General features: G+C 34.2%; 1 protein-coding gene across 1 annotated transcript in view; it reads right to left on the minus strand.

Moving 5' to 3' along the window:
* Positions 1-15,512, minus strand: part of ANKRD31 (ankyrin repeat domain 31) — a 112,583-nt gene that overhangs the window by 71,593 nt on the left and 25,478 nt on the right. Inside the window, exons 7-9 of the mRNA XM_090279319.1 lie at positions 12,930-13,484; positions 10,012-10,283; positions 5,690-5,796 (exon numbers count right to left, since the gene is read on the minus strand). Coding sequence (XP_090135445.1) covers positions 5,690-5,796; positions 10,012-10,283; positions 12,930-13,484 — 934 coding nt within the window. The remainder of the gene's footprint in view (positions 1-5,689; positions 5,797-10,011; positions 10,284-12,929; positions 13,485-15,512) is intronic.

Below are 15,512 nucleotides of genomic sequence, written 5' to 3' on the forward strand. Positions count from 1 at the left end.
CTGGTGAAAAAGATTATTTAAATCTAGACTTAAATGCTATTCAACCCAACAAAATGTTATATACCATTTTTGTACACCAAAATGTCTTATAGAAACCACGAAAAGAAAATCTAAAAGGTATATAAGGAAAATATAAAAATTAACCCCAGTGAGAACAGGAAAGAGACTGCTAAATTTTCTTTGTTAAAAATAACAGTCATTAAATTAAAGAACTATGATCTTGATCTGTACAATAGTTTTGATTTCCTAAGCCAGGAAACAGATAAAATAGTTTAGCAGGTTATGCATACCAGATATCATTTTCCATTGTGCTTCCTAAAATACTGAAACTCCTCAGTTAGGTATGAACTCCAAATCCTGTCAATTCTTGTGGACAATATTCATTTGGTTTCCTTGAATCTCGTAATACCTTTGATGATAGCTTTTCCAATTTTGATTCAGCTAACCTGTGCCATCCTAAAACCTCACAAAAGTACTTGAAGACTGCAGCAGATTTCTTAGATCACAATTTGCCTTTTATTTGATTCCTTCCACTCAGTTCCACTATAAAACCAACCAACTGCTGAACATGTGAGCCTAAGTTCCTCCATCCCAGACTACGAAGCATTTTGCTCCCACCAGATCAGTAGTCTTAATTCCCAGATGTCTTTGCCAGTTGTACTTGCTATTACAATTATGTAATTTATTTAAAATAATTTTTTTTTGTCTGTTGAGTATGTTGGCAGTAGATTTGTCATATATGGCCTTTATGTTATGGATCTTGGGAGGGGAAGAGGAAAGCAAGATCAAAAGGGCAGAATGCAATGTGACCATAGAAACAGAGACTGGACTGATGTGGACAGGAGCAAAGGAATGCCACAGCCTTTAGAAGCTGGAAGAGGTAAGAAACAGATATTCCCCTGGAGCCTACAAAAGGAACTGGCCCTGCTGACCCTTGATTTTAACCCCTTATTATTCATTTGGACTTTGGACCTTGGGACTGTAAGAGGAATAAAGTTGTGCTATTTTAAGTCACTAATTCTGTGGTAAATTGTTACCACAGTGGAAAATAAATGCAACTGGGGTTTGCAAAGTATATTTTTCCCATTCTTTTAATTTAAGCTATTTATGTATTTATATTTCAAGTGTGTTTCTTAGAGTCAGCATATAGTTGAGTCTTGCTTTTCAGCCAATCTGACAATCTCTGCCTTTTCATTGGGAGTATCTTGACCATTTACATTTCATGTGATTACTGATGTGGTTAGGTTTGACTGTACCATCTTGCTATTTGTTTTCTGTCTTTCCCATATGTTCTTTGTTCCCCTTATCCTCTTCTTCTATACCTTCTTTTCAGTTAACACTGAATATTTTTGGTTATTCCATTTTATCTTCTTTACTGGCTTATTAGCTATATATAACTGGTTTCTTTGTTATAATGGGTCCTTCAGGTTTTATAGTATACACGATAGTTATTACAGTCTATCTTAAAATGATATCTTCATATATATTTTCCAATATTATATTTCCATTTCTCTCCTTTTTGTTATAGTCACAAATTTTACTTTTACATGTTAAAACCTCATAATCCACTATTATTTTTGTTTAAACAGTCAACTTTCCTTTAAAATGGATTAATAAGAAAAAAGTGTGTATTTTTATCCACTTAGTTACCATTTCCAGTTATCCTAATTCCTTTGTATAGATGCAGATTTCTATTGAGTATCATCTTTCTTCTGCCTGAAGAATGTCCTTTTAACATTTCCTATAGCATAGATCTGCTGGGGATGAGTTCTTCCAGCTTTTGTATGTCTGAAACTTTATTTCACCTACATTTTTGAAAGATATTTTTCTGTGTATAGAATACTAGGTTCTAGTTACATATTTCTAGAAATAAAATTTTTTAGAATTTTGTAGTTGCTGCTCAACTATCTTATTGCTCTATTGTTTCCAATAAGAACTTTGATATCATTCTTATCTCTATTCTTCTATACATAACACACCTTTTTCCCTTATCAGCACATATATGAAGTCTCTCCAGAAGGTATCCAGCCATGTAATATGAAAAATAAGAGACATTTATTAAAGAAGAGACAAGCTACAAGAAACACTGTACATTGGACAATGATGCCTCAGACCCATTTGAAGCAGGCATCTTGGGACCTCACACAGCTCCCTCAATTGCCATCAGCTGGCCTGTCATAGTTTCCTGAATCTCATCAATGGTCTAAAATTTCTTCCATCTCAAAGGTGATTTTAGTTTTGGAAAAGTGCCAAATATGGGCTGTAGTGGGGCTGAATCACATGGGTGGTTCGATGTTTCTCAAAAAAACTGCACAAGACATGATACATGAGCAGGTGCATTGTCGTGATGAAAGTGCCAATCACCAGCTGCCCATAGCAGTGGCCTTCTGATCCATCCAAATAGTTTCCACAGAGGAATGTTCAAGCTTAATGCAAAATTTGATGTAGATTCATTTCTCTACTTGCTCAGTCATTTTGAATGTGACAGCCACATGGTACACATGCTCACTCAATGGCATCTACCACCCCTACTGACTACAGTGAAGTTGTCATTGTTTACACATGCACATTCCAGGTCACTCTCCTTGACTGCCAGGTTACATTGATGTTGCACAAACCATTCTCATTATATTAACAATGGTTGGACTTTTTTTGGACAGATGTAGTATATCACATAAATATCCCTCTGACTTCTTAAATGCCTATTATTTCACTGATTATAATTTATTAACTATTCACCTAGATTAGATTATTTCTTGTTATTACAATTAACAACACTGTGATAAAAATTGTCATAAAAATATTTTTATGTATCTAAGCAAGTGTAGTTATAGAATGAATCATTTTAAATAGAATTACTGATAAAAAAGAAATGTGACTTAAAATTGTGATGAATGTAAAATAACTATCCTGTAAAAAGAATGAAAAAATTTAAACTCTTCCTGACAACATATTATAATGTTTACTTTTTCTACATTCTCACCACTGGGAATTCTCAAATGTTTATATTTTTAAGTATATTTTATTGATTATGCTATTATAGTTGTCCCAATTTTTCCCCTTTGCCCCCCTCCACCTGGTACCACCCTCCATATTATCTCTTTATGATTCTGTTTCTGTTCTTCTTGTTTGCTTAGTTTGTTTTTACTTTTTAGATTCAGTTGTTGGTAGTTGTGAGTTTGTTGTCAATTTAATGTTCATAGTCTTGATCTTCTTTTTCTTAAATAAGTCCCTTTAACATTTCATGTAATAATGGCTTGGTGATGATGAACTCCTTTAGCTTTACCTTATCTGGGAAGCACTTTATCTGCCCTTCTTTTCTAAATGATAGCTTTGCTAGATAGAGTAATCTTGGTTGTAGGTCCTTGCTTTTCATCGCTTTGAATACTTGCCAGTCCCTTCTTGCCTGCAAAGTTTCTTTTGAGAAATTAGCTAATAGTCTTATGGAAATTCCTTTACAGGTAAACTCTCCTCTTTTCTCTTGCTGCTTTTAAGATTCTCTCTTTATTTTTAGTCTTTGGCATTTTTGTTCTTTTTCTGCCTGTGTGCCTCAGGAGGACCACAAGCGATCAAAACGGTATCCGAGCCATTGTACTCTGGGGTGAGACAACCACCACCCAGGGCACCAGGACCACTGCCCAGGACACAGATGAAAGAATGCTGCGGCTTTTATCCAACTGACATTTTCCCTAAATTCCAAACCCCTCGCCTACACTCTTCTTCTCCTCATAAAAAGGGCCTGTTTATAATGGAACTTAGGACAATCTGTTAGCAAAAAACTAAAATTGGGATTGCCTTTTGATCCAGCCATTCCATCGCTAGGATTATATCTGAAGAATCCTGAAACACCGATTCAAAAGAACCTATGTACCCCTGTTGTTAGAGTGGGAGGTCTCCAAAAATCCCCAGAGCCTGCGGGTTGGGGGATGGGGAAAAGAGAACAACTTTTAAGATGCCTTTGCATGACTATGGCTAGTAGCTTAGTTTCTCAGTTATGCAAATGGCTTTGGTTCTTCCAAGACCTCAAGAAGATGGGAGGGGTTTGGACCATGGAAGGGTGCAGAAAGAGCACACAGAGCCTGTGCAAGGTTTTATGAATGGTCAGAACTGGTTACCAAGCCCACTGTGTCACAGGATGCAGTCAGGGATTTAAAAATAGGCAGCAAACATTTTGGCTAGGAGAACACCATCACCTTTGGCATTTTAATTATGATGTGTCTTGGTGTGGTCCTCTTTGGGTCTAGCTTGTTTGGGACTCTCTGTGCTTCTGGACTTGTATGTCTATTTCTTTCACTAAATTAGGGAAGTTTTCTTTCATTATTTTTTCAAATAAATTTTCAATTTCTTGCTCTTCCTCTTCTCCTTCTGGCACCCCTATGATTCATAAGTTGGTATGTTTAAAGTTGTCCCAGAGGTTCCTAAGCATCTCCTCGTTTTTTCTGCATTCTTATTTCTTCTTTTTGTTTTGGGTGAATGTTTATTTCTTCTGTTTTTTCCAAATTGTTAATTTGAATTCTGGCTTCCTTCCCTTCACTATTGGTTCCTTGTATATTTTTCTTTATTTCACTTGGTGTAACTTTCATTTCTTCCTTTATTTTTTTGCCATACTCTATGAGTTCTCTGAGCATCCTTATCACCAGTGTTTTGAACTCTGCATCTGATAGATGGGTATCTCCGTGTTGTTTAGTTCTTTTTCTGGGGTTTTGTTCTGTTCTTTCATTTGGGCCATATTTCCGTCCCTCCTCAATTTGGCAGCCTCCCTGTGTTTGTTTCTGTGTATTAGGTAGAGCTGCTTTTACTCCCTGTCTAAGTGGCTTGGCAAAGACACCCATTTGGACATGTGGCTCCTTTAAATCCTTGGTTGTCAGACTTCCATATATCTTCATTTTCTGACAGTTCTGGTTGGTATTTGTTTTTGAAAACTGGCTGTAATTCTTTCTATGGTTGTGTGAGGAGAAGCATGTCTATCTACACCTCCATATTGACTGGATATTCCCTATTTTGTCGCCACTTTTAAATCATTCTATCACACCCTATATATTCATACACAATTGCACACACACATAAAGAATAACTTCCATACACCATGCCCCATTACTAATACTTAAGTGTACATTTTTCAAAACAAAGACATTCTTTTACATAACCAAATTATTATTAAATTCAGGGAAATTTAACACTGATAAAATATTATTATTTAATCTATAGTCTATATTTCAGTTTTACCAACTGCCCTATTTACTGTTTTTGAATCAGTCTTTCTAGATTCTAATGTATCTTTTTGATAATTTTTTAGTTCATTCTTTGAGGTTTTATAAGAATAAAGAAATAACACCTAAGACTAAGAATGACAAATTTTGTCATCTCCTTTCCTCCATTTTATTCCTCACAGTAAGAGTTCTCAAAGCCTAATGCTAGGTTGGTCACTCTACAAATAGGTCAGACATGTAAATTTTAAAAGTGTTCTATAACTATTCACTCCAAAGTACAAGTATAGAAAAAAACACCAGCATATGAACCAAAAGTTTAGGATCAAGTCCTAGTTATGCTACTGATGAGCTCTGCAATGCTGGGAAAAAACGTTAACCTCCTTGAACTTCCTCATCAGTAAAATGAGAAAGTTGAGATAGATAATCTCTAAATCCTGTTTCTGTAAATTACTTACTTAAAGAAATAAAATATGCCTCACCATTTTTTCTTGCAAGTTTTTTGCTTTTCCTGATTTGTTCTCCAGTCTTACGTCTGGATGAATGTATATTCTTTCTTGTAACTTCAATCAAAGCAGGACGCTGTATTCTTGAAAAGTAAATGTATTTTAAAATTACTCTCACGTTCTCTACAACCATTCACAGAGAGCCATACCAAATTTTGACTAAAATTTTAAAACTCAAAGATATTTTACTGAGCTGTTGGTATGCAGCACAGCAGTTTAAAATATGGAAATGGCTCTTGAATAAACAGCGGATAAATCTGTCACAGGCATGCTAGTCATTGTGGTTTCTAGTCTTTGCTTTGTACCACCTGTGTGCTTCTCTCCTTCATGGGCAATCACCTATAAACGTATTCTGAGTCTATTGTCCCTCACTTTCCAAGGTGACATGTGACTATCCACTCTATTCACCTTCTAAGGAAAACGAGGATGGCTCTTTGCAAGAAGAAAGGACTTGCCATGTGGTACAGTACCGATCAAAAACTACAAAACACTGGCATAAAAACAGAAACATAGATCACAGAAACAGAATAGAGAGCCTGAAAATAAGCTTACGCAAATATGGTCATTTAATTTATGACAAAGGAGCCAAGTATATACAATGGAGAAAAGACAGTCTGTTCAATAAATGTTATTGAGGAAACTGGACAATAATGAAACTGGATCATAATCCTACACCATGCAAAAAAATTAACTCAAAATGGACTAAAGATTTGAAAGTAAGACCTAAAATCATAAAACTCATAGGAAAAAACATAGAGGGTTTCACACTGGTCTTGGCAATTATTTTTTGGATTTGTCATTGAAAGCAAAGGCAACAAAAGCAAAAACAAACAAGTGGAACTACATCAAACTAAAAATCTTTTGCAGAGCAAAGGAAACCATAAACAAAATGAAAAGGTAACCTACTGAATGGAAGAAAATATTTGCAAATCATGTATCTGATAAGGGGTTAAAATCCAAAATATATAAAGAATTCACAGAAATCTATAGCAAACAAAAATATGATTAAAAAATGGGAGAGAAGCTAAAAAGACATTTTTCCAAAAAGGAGATCCATATGGCCAATGGATATACAAGAGGTACATGAAAAGGTGCTCAACATCACTAGCCATCAAGGAAGTGCAAATCAAAACCACAATGAAATAACACCTTCCACCTGTTGAAATAGCTGTTATCAAAAAGAAATAACAAATGTTGGTGAGGATGTGGAAAAGGAAACCCTCGTGCACTGTTTCTGGGAATATAAATTGGTGCAGCCACTCTGGAAAACAGTATAGAGGTTCCTCAAACAAATTAAAAATGGAACTACCATATAATCCAGCAATTCCACTTCTGGGTATTTATTCAAAGGAAACAAAATCAGTATCTCAAAAAGACAGCTGCACCTCCATGGTATTTCCAGCATTATTTACAATAGCCAAGACATGGAAACAGCCTATGTTGAAGGATGAATGGATAAAGAAACCATAGTATGCCTATACAATGGAATATTATTCAACCATAGAAAGGAAGAATATCCTGCCATTTTTGACAACATAAATGGACCTTGAGGGTATTATGCTAAGTGAAATCAGTCACATAGAGAAAGACAAATGCTGTGTGATCTCCTTATATGTGAAATTTAAAAAAAAATTCCAAACTCATAGATACAGATAACAGCATGGTGGTTGCCAGAAGTGTGTCGGTGAAATGAGTGAAGGTGGTCACAAGGTACAAACTTCCAGTTACAAGATAAGTAAGCCCTTGTATATGATGACGAATAGCAGTATAGTTTCGTTCTTTTGCATGTGTCTCTTCAATTTTCCCAGCACCATTTATTGAAGAGGCTTTATTTTCTCCACTGTATATTTCTAGCTTCTTTGACAAAAATTATTTTGGATTTATTTCTGGGCTCTCAATTCTGTTCCATTGCTATATGTGTCTGTTTTTCTGCCAATACCACACTGTTTTCATTAGTGTCTCTTTGTAGTATAATTTGAAGTCAGGAAGTGTGATACCTCTCATTTTGTACTTTTTTCTCAAAATTGCTTTGGCTATTTGGAGTCTTTTATGGTTCCATACAAAAGTGATGGTTTTTTGTTCTATTTTTAAAAATAATACCATTGGGATTTTGATGGGGACTGTATTTAATCTGTATATTGCTTTGGGTAATAGGGCCATTTTAACTATGTTGACTCTTCCATTCCATAAATATAGAATATCTGTCCGTTTCGTGTATTCTTTAATTTCCTTTCCTTTAGTAATATCTTAAGAGTTTCAGTATATAGATCCTTCATATCCTTTGTTAAGTTTACTCCTAGGTATTTTATTCTTCTTGTTGCAATTGCAAAAAGAACTGTTTTTTTTTTTTTTCCCATTTCTTTTTCTGAAATTTCATTGTTAGTATATAGAAATGCAATGAATTTTTATACATAAATTTTGTATCCTGAAACTTTAGTGCATTTGTTTATTGCTTCTTGGTCACCATATATAAAAACTCAAAATGGATCAAACACATAAATATAAGGCCTGAAACAAAAGATTACATAAAAGAAAATATACATAGTAAACTGATAAACCTTGGTCTTAGAGAGGATTTTATGCATTTGACCTCAAAAACAAGGGAAGTAAAGCAAAAATAAACAAATGCAACTATATAATACTAAAAAGCTTCTGCACAGCAAAAGAAACTAACAACAAAACATGAAGGTAACCAACTGAACGGGAAAAAATATTTGCAAAAAACACCGCCAATAGGGTTTAATATTCAAAATATATAAAGATCTCATACAACTCAACAACAAAAAACAAACAGTCCAATTAAGAAATGGGCTTAGGACCTGAACATACACTTCTTCCAAGACATACAAATGGCCACTAGATATATAAAAGGATGCTCAATTTTCCTAGCTATTAGGGAAATGCAAATTCAAAGCACAATGAGATATCACCTCACACCTGTTAGAATTGCTATTATCAACAAAATAAATAATAACATGTGTTGGACAGATTGTGGAGAAAAAGGAACCCTCATTCACTGCTGGTGGGAATGTAAACTAGTACAGCCACTACAGAAAACAGTATGGTGGTTTCTCAAAAAAAATAAGAATAGAGTTATCATATGACTTAGCAGTCCCTCTTCTGGGTATTTACCCAAAAAGCCTGAAAACATTTATTCACAAACATATATGCACCCCTATGCTTATTGCAGCATTATTCATGGTGGCCAAAATATGGAAACAACTGAGAAATCCTTAGATATGATGACTGGATAAAGATGTAGGAAAGCCCTGGCTGGGTTGCTCAGTTGGTTGGAGTGTTGTCCTCTACACCAAAAGGTTGCAGGTTCAATTCCCAATCAGGTCACATACTTATGTTGCAGGTTCAATCCTTGGTCTGGGCATGTAAGGGAGGAAACTGATCGATGTTTCTCTCTCATATTGATGTCTCTCCCCCCTCCCCACTTCCTCTCTCTAAATCCTTGGGTGAGGACTTAAAAAGAAAGATGTGGCACATACTTGTATATATAATGGAATACGACTCAGCCATAAGAAAAGATGAAATATTGCCATATGACAACATAGATAAATCTTGAGGATACTGTGCTAAGCCAAATAAGTCAGACAGAAAAAGTTAAAAACTGTATGATTTCACTCATACGTGGGATATGAAACTGAAAGCAACAAATGAACAAACAACAAAAAACAAACAAAAACTAATGGGCACAGACAACAGAATAGGTGGTTACCAGATAAAGGGGGTCAACTATACGGTGACAGAAGGATATTTGACTTTGGGTGGTAACTATACAATGCAATACACAGATGATGTATTTTAGAACTGTACACTTGAAACCTCTATAATTTTGTTAATTAACGTCACCACCAATAAATTTAATTAAAAACTTTTTTTATAAGATAAATAAGTCCCACAAATATAATGTACAGCATGGTGACTATAGTTAACAATACTGTATTGTATGTTTGAATGTTGCTAAGAGAGTAAATCTTAAAAGTTCTCATGACAGATAAAATAAAAAAACAACTCTAATATGTGGGTGATGGATGTTATCTGAAACTTATTTTTAAAAAGAAAGAAAATTAGCATTAGGCTGAAATGCAACAAATCTCCATTATTTTGTCTTAAAATAAAAAAAGTAAAAGAGTTTTCTAGTTTAAAAAAAGCAACTGCAAAATAAAAATTTAACAACACTAAAAAGTAAGGTTCTTTACTTTACACTGACTCTAATGCCCCAAGCATAGAATTATCTGTAAGCTCTACAGCATACCTGGGTAGAAATATGCAGTTTTGTAGCATACCTGAAAGTCTCAGTTGAAGAGTTATTATTTGTCTGATTCTCACAGCCAAGTATTTTTGGTAAAATCTTTTCTGGCATCTTATACATGTCACCAGTGTCCTTTGTATATCTTCCTACTTTCATTCTGGATGATCTCCTTAACACACATGGAACATCCTGGTCAGAGCTATTTTCCACTGGATTTGAATGTCTCTTATTATTTAGCGGATCACAAGAGACTGCATTTTGATAAACCAAAGTCTGAAATCCAAATGGATTTGGATTTTCTAGGTCCTATAATAAAATATAAATACATATACAAATAAATACAAAAAATATTAAAAATAGGAGAAATTAAGTTTTATCTTGTTCTTTGATTACATAAAAATGCCTCTTACAAGATGAAAGTATAAAAACCCACATGTATGAATATAATGAAAAATTATATAATCAATATAATAAAGGACAATGCATATTTAAAAGCCTGTGGCAAGCAGAACCTAAGTAAAAATTATTTGTATCAATATTCATTCTTAAAACGCAATGGTAGACATTACTTTGGGTGCTTTAATTTCACAGGAAATGGGCAGCACAGAATGATGAAAGACATAAAGGGTAGAGATGTCACACTAGGTCAGATTTGTGTTCTGTTCAGCCTAGTATTTTCTTATTTGACAGCAGTAGGAACAAGATAGTATATAAGCTCCATTACATTGATTTTAAAAGGTCAACAGTATATTATAAATAGCTTTAATTTCCCCTTAATAATCCATTATAGATTTAACTTTTATAATGACACATATTTTTAATAAATATCATGTACACCTTTCCTGAATTAATTATATATCCAGTCTGCAAAGCTTCTCAAAGTAACAAGGTCCATACTTTTACTACAGCTGTGTAAAAGAGCACTTAATCTTATTTGTTCTAAATCAATCTTCTTTCTAATTTCATTTATTTTTTTGAGTAATATCTATTTTAATCATGGTTTAATACTGTTAACAATTTTCATTGATAATAGTTTATATGATGTTGGTTATAATTATTAAATATAATACAATATTCAATAAACTAATAATCAACAATGATTGTTTAATGTCACTGGGACAAAACTCATTGTACAAAGAGGCACTACCTATTCAGAAGAAAATTAGCAGACTCATGAAATACTTCAAAGAATTTCTTCTTTCTACTTTTTTAAAATTTATTTTTACTGTATTTTTTCCATTACCACTTATCCCCCTTATACCCTCTCCCACCTCCAACCACCCACTACTCCCTGCAATCACCACACTGTTGTCCATGTCCATGGGTCCTTTTCCTTTTTTGCTCAATCCCTCCACTTCCTAACCACCCCCACCCTAAGCTGTCAGCTCATTTTCTTAAAAAAAAATTTTTTTTCTGGAACACTTGCTAAATTCATGGCTACTCTATCATAATTTCCTACACTTCACTCATATTACCACATTTCAGATTACAATACTCAAATGTTTAATTTAATCTTCATGCCCTATTCCTGTGATTAGTTTTTATTTTTCTGAATATTTTTAGTCCTATTATGTCAGTTTTGAGATTTTTTTACCAGAATTACATGTAATTTTATGATTCTAGGTGTGTATGTTGTAATATGATTTCAGTATAATGTTATCTAAGTCTTCCCATGTTCATAGGAGCATTTTGGTAATAGACAAAAGAAAAAAAAACAAAGAAAAATAATCCAAATAACCATAATTACTGAATTGGTAAAAAAAACTGTATATACATGCACACACACACACACAAATCCATACAGTGAAATGCCATGCAGCAAATAAAAATATTTAAGTACTGCTACATTTGCTGATACCAAAAGATAACCAAGATTATAAATTTAAAAAACAAGTTATACGTTTATATTATATGTTTTATACTCTCATTTACATAATAAAATTACATAGAATATACAGAGAAAAAAAGAAGACATACACCAAACTGTTAACAGTGATTATCTCTGAAAAGTGGAATTGTGGGAGACTATATTATCTATTGCTATATAATGTTTAAATTTTTTATAATGAGGATGTATTACATTTTTAAAAATCATTACCTGAGGATTTTTCAGATTTTAAACAGAGAGGAAGGGAGAGAGAGAAACATCAATGAGAGAAAGAAGCATTAATGGGTGACCTCCCACTTGGATGGAAGATCATATGCACCTGGACCTACGCATGTGCTCTGACTGGGAATTGAACCATAACCTTTCGGTTACAGGATGACAGTCCAACCAACTGAGTCACATTGGCTAGGGCAAGGATGTATTACTATTTTAATCAGAAAAACGATAATTGTTTTTAAATTGTCAACATGAAAAAGTGGGCCACTGCAGGGTCCCCAGACATGATACTGTAGGAACTGTGCCCCTGGCAGTATCCTCAGGCATAGAATGCAAAATTCTGCTGAAGCCAGGCATCACTTTCCCCTCTCCTAGCAGCCCAACTGCATATATCATATGTCCAACTATAAATTAATGTGGGGTATCTTCATCTCTACACTGATCTGGGTAGACATAGTAATTTTTGAGCTAATAGGGAAAATTCTGGTAAAGAATTCTTTCTTTCCTATATATAAGATATCTAGTAATATGTTTTCACAGGTCTTCTGGGGAGAAACTTATCTATTTTAACTTTTACCCCTTGAAAACTCTACCCCAGGAACCTCTAAAAAGATCATTGTATGCTTCCAAGTCAAAAAGTATTTTCTGAAAGTTGATATTTGTGTAGAAGTTTGAATTTAAAATAAAGTATATGGGCAATGAAGAGTTATTAAAGGTCATTATAAAAGGCAAAATCATAAATTCATACTTGCACTTACTTGCTGCACTGAAAGATGCTTGTCCCGTAGCTCAGCTAACTTGGAATCTTGTTTAAAAGGTGGAGTAGAACAAAGAGACTCAAAATGCACCTCTGCTATTTGTGTACTATCTTCATCAGCCTGAGACATGTTGAGCTCTGTGCCTAAACACTCATTTCCAGCACTGAGTCTGCTGCCTCCCTCTTTTCTGTGACAGATGGGTCCCTCCGTGGTTTCCGACAATGTGTTTAAGGCTGCTAACAACTCAGCTGGCAATGTATCATCCTTTGTTTTTTCTAGTAAATCTCTGTGACATGTCAAAGGTATTGATACGGAATTCAGAGAGCTGCTCAATGGGCTCATCAATTCTCTAGATTCAAAATCACTCATTGTTTCAAACAATCTTTCCTCCTTGCTGTTTTCTGGTGGTGTTAGTAACTTTTCTAAGGTAGACACAAAAGTTTCAAGAGAGCTTTCTTCATCTTTCGTTTCTTCAGAAGTCGTGGTCAATGTGACTTCTTTTCCAGACTCAGAAAATGTATTTGGTGCTGCTAAGATCTGTGGCTCTATTAAAGATTTCTCCTTTTCAGCAACCATATCAGATACTTTAGTACCGGTACCTGAGAGAAGGCTAATTTCAGGAGTATCTCTGTCTGCATTTAGTCCCTGTGTATTCCAAAAAGAAATTCCATCAGTATAGCATATACAAAGAAGTTTTTAAAATTAATACTTCATAGTTTTCCAGTTTACCATGCCAGTAAGTTATCACCAAAAATTTTTATCAATTTTCCTCCTGTTTCATAAATAAAAACTCTTTACTACTGTCCTATACCAAATAATTAATGACTCTAAACACATGGCAAAACATAGAATAGTGGACCAAGGGTAGAATTGGCTGGACCATAATTACAGATGGCTAGTTATCTGTTCAGCTAAGTTTACATTAATGTGCTAATAGAAGAAGCCAAGATGGCATGGAGAGCTAACCGATGGTCTTAAAACTTCCCTGCAGTTAATGACTGTAAGAACCCTTGCCAAAAATCTATTGAATTCTATAAAAATTATTAACCAGGAACAAAATCATTATAGTTTCACCTTCTTTTTAATTCCCACCTCTGTATGAATATGTAAATATGAAGTAAAAAGGACAAAAGAGAGCAAGGAGGTCAGAAGGGAAAAGAGGAGAAGTGAAGACACAGTTCTATGTAAACATTATGAGCCCTGGCTATAAATAAATGGTTCTGGGTTGTGGTTGTTTTAAACAAAAAACACAAACTTGTATTTCTAAATGACTATTATTTTTCAAAGACATCATCTTAATAGGTTACACCTGTTCTCACAATACATCTAATGCTCAAAATATTACTAGACTTCCTCTTTTGAAAGGGTTTTCAAATCTTTTTATAAGCCATTCAAGAAAACCAGTCTCAATATTTTAAAGGCACTGAACTTCTTTTCAACATGCAAAACTGTTTATTTGCTTGACCTTAAATAACAGAATGGGTTTCAATGACTTCTTCTGTCAATAAAAGTCAAATCCACCTCACACTGACACACCACTCTGACAGAATGAACTGTGAAATGTAAGCCCCCTAATATTCTGATTTGATTTGAATAAGTTAAAACTATCTTTTTCTCCCTCTTTTCCTTTTCTCCCTGACACCAATTAACTTCTTTATACATAACACACAAAGCTTAAGAAGATATACTTATTTAGCAGTAATGCAAACTATTTTCTCTGAAAGATAAAAAGAATTTAGAAGGAATTCAAAAACAGATCCTATCCATTCTTTAAGTCATAGTTCAAGGTCTCCCTTCTATCTGAAGTCCTTATATCTACTAATTCAAGGCCACAGATGTAATAAAGTGACCAATAATAATTGGTCACTGCCCTCAAGGAACTTAATTTCTAACTGAAGGTTAAAAGCATAAATATATAAGACACTGAATGAAGTATAAATAATGTCAAAAACAATGTATGAACTCAAATGAATGGAATAAACCATAGAGCCTAGTGTGTTAGAAGACAGTTTTTTGTGGGGAAAGGGTTGTCTGTTGTGGACTTTCATGATTGCTTTAAAAAATGCTCAGTTAAACGAAGTTAAACAGGTTTCTTTACCACAAGAATTTTTAAAACATGCACATTATAAATCTAAGAAGCCATTAGCATACAGTGTTCTCCAAACTTGTTTGTTCAAAAAAACCCCTTTTCTCAAAAGACCTATTAATATTATAGAATGCAAGTGATTGGGAAATACTGATATAGTCAGTGAATAAATGAATGCTAAAGAGGAAGCAATTACTTTGGTCAAGAGCACCAGAGTTACCTGAGACAGAGCCACAGAAGAAAAGGGACTTGAGCTAGAAATCAAAGATTTGTGAATGAATGAAATAAGAAACACATATTTATTAAGCACCAACTAGGGGCTAGACACCATGACTATCATTGCTCTCACTCCTCACAATAATCCTGTGAAATGGATAGCACTAGTGGTATTTTACACATGTAAATGACACATTTGCCCTCGGAACGCACACCTATCTGGTTTCAAATATTATGCTCTTTCCCTTGCTTTCTGGTTTCTGACCTGAACAAAATCATGGAGGCAGGAATGTATAAGGAACAGATGAGGTAAAGTAAGGTATAGGTATAGTAGTGTTGACCTAGGGAGATCCTTAACTGTATGAGTCCAC

Source organism: Furipterus horrens, unplaced genomic scaffold (genome assembly GCF_987537825.1).
Source record: "Furipterus horrens unplaced genomic scaffold, mFurHor1.1.pri manual_scaffold_5, whole genome shotgun sequence".
NCBI lineage: Eukaryota > Metazoa > Chordata > Mammalia > Chiroptera > Furipteridae > Furipterus > Furipterus horrens.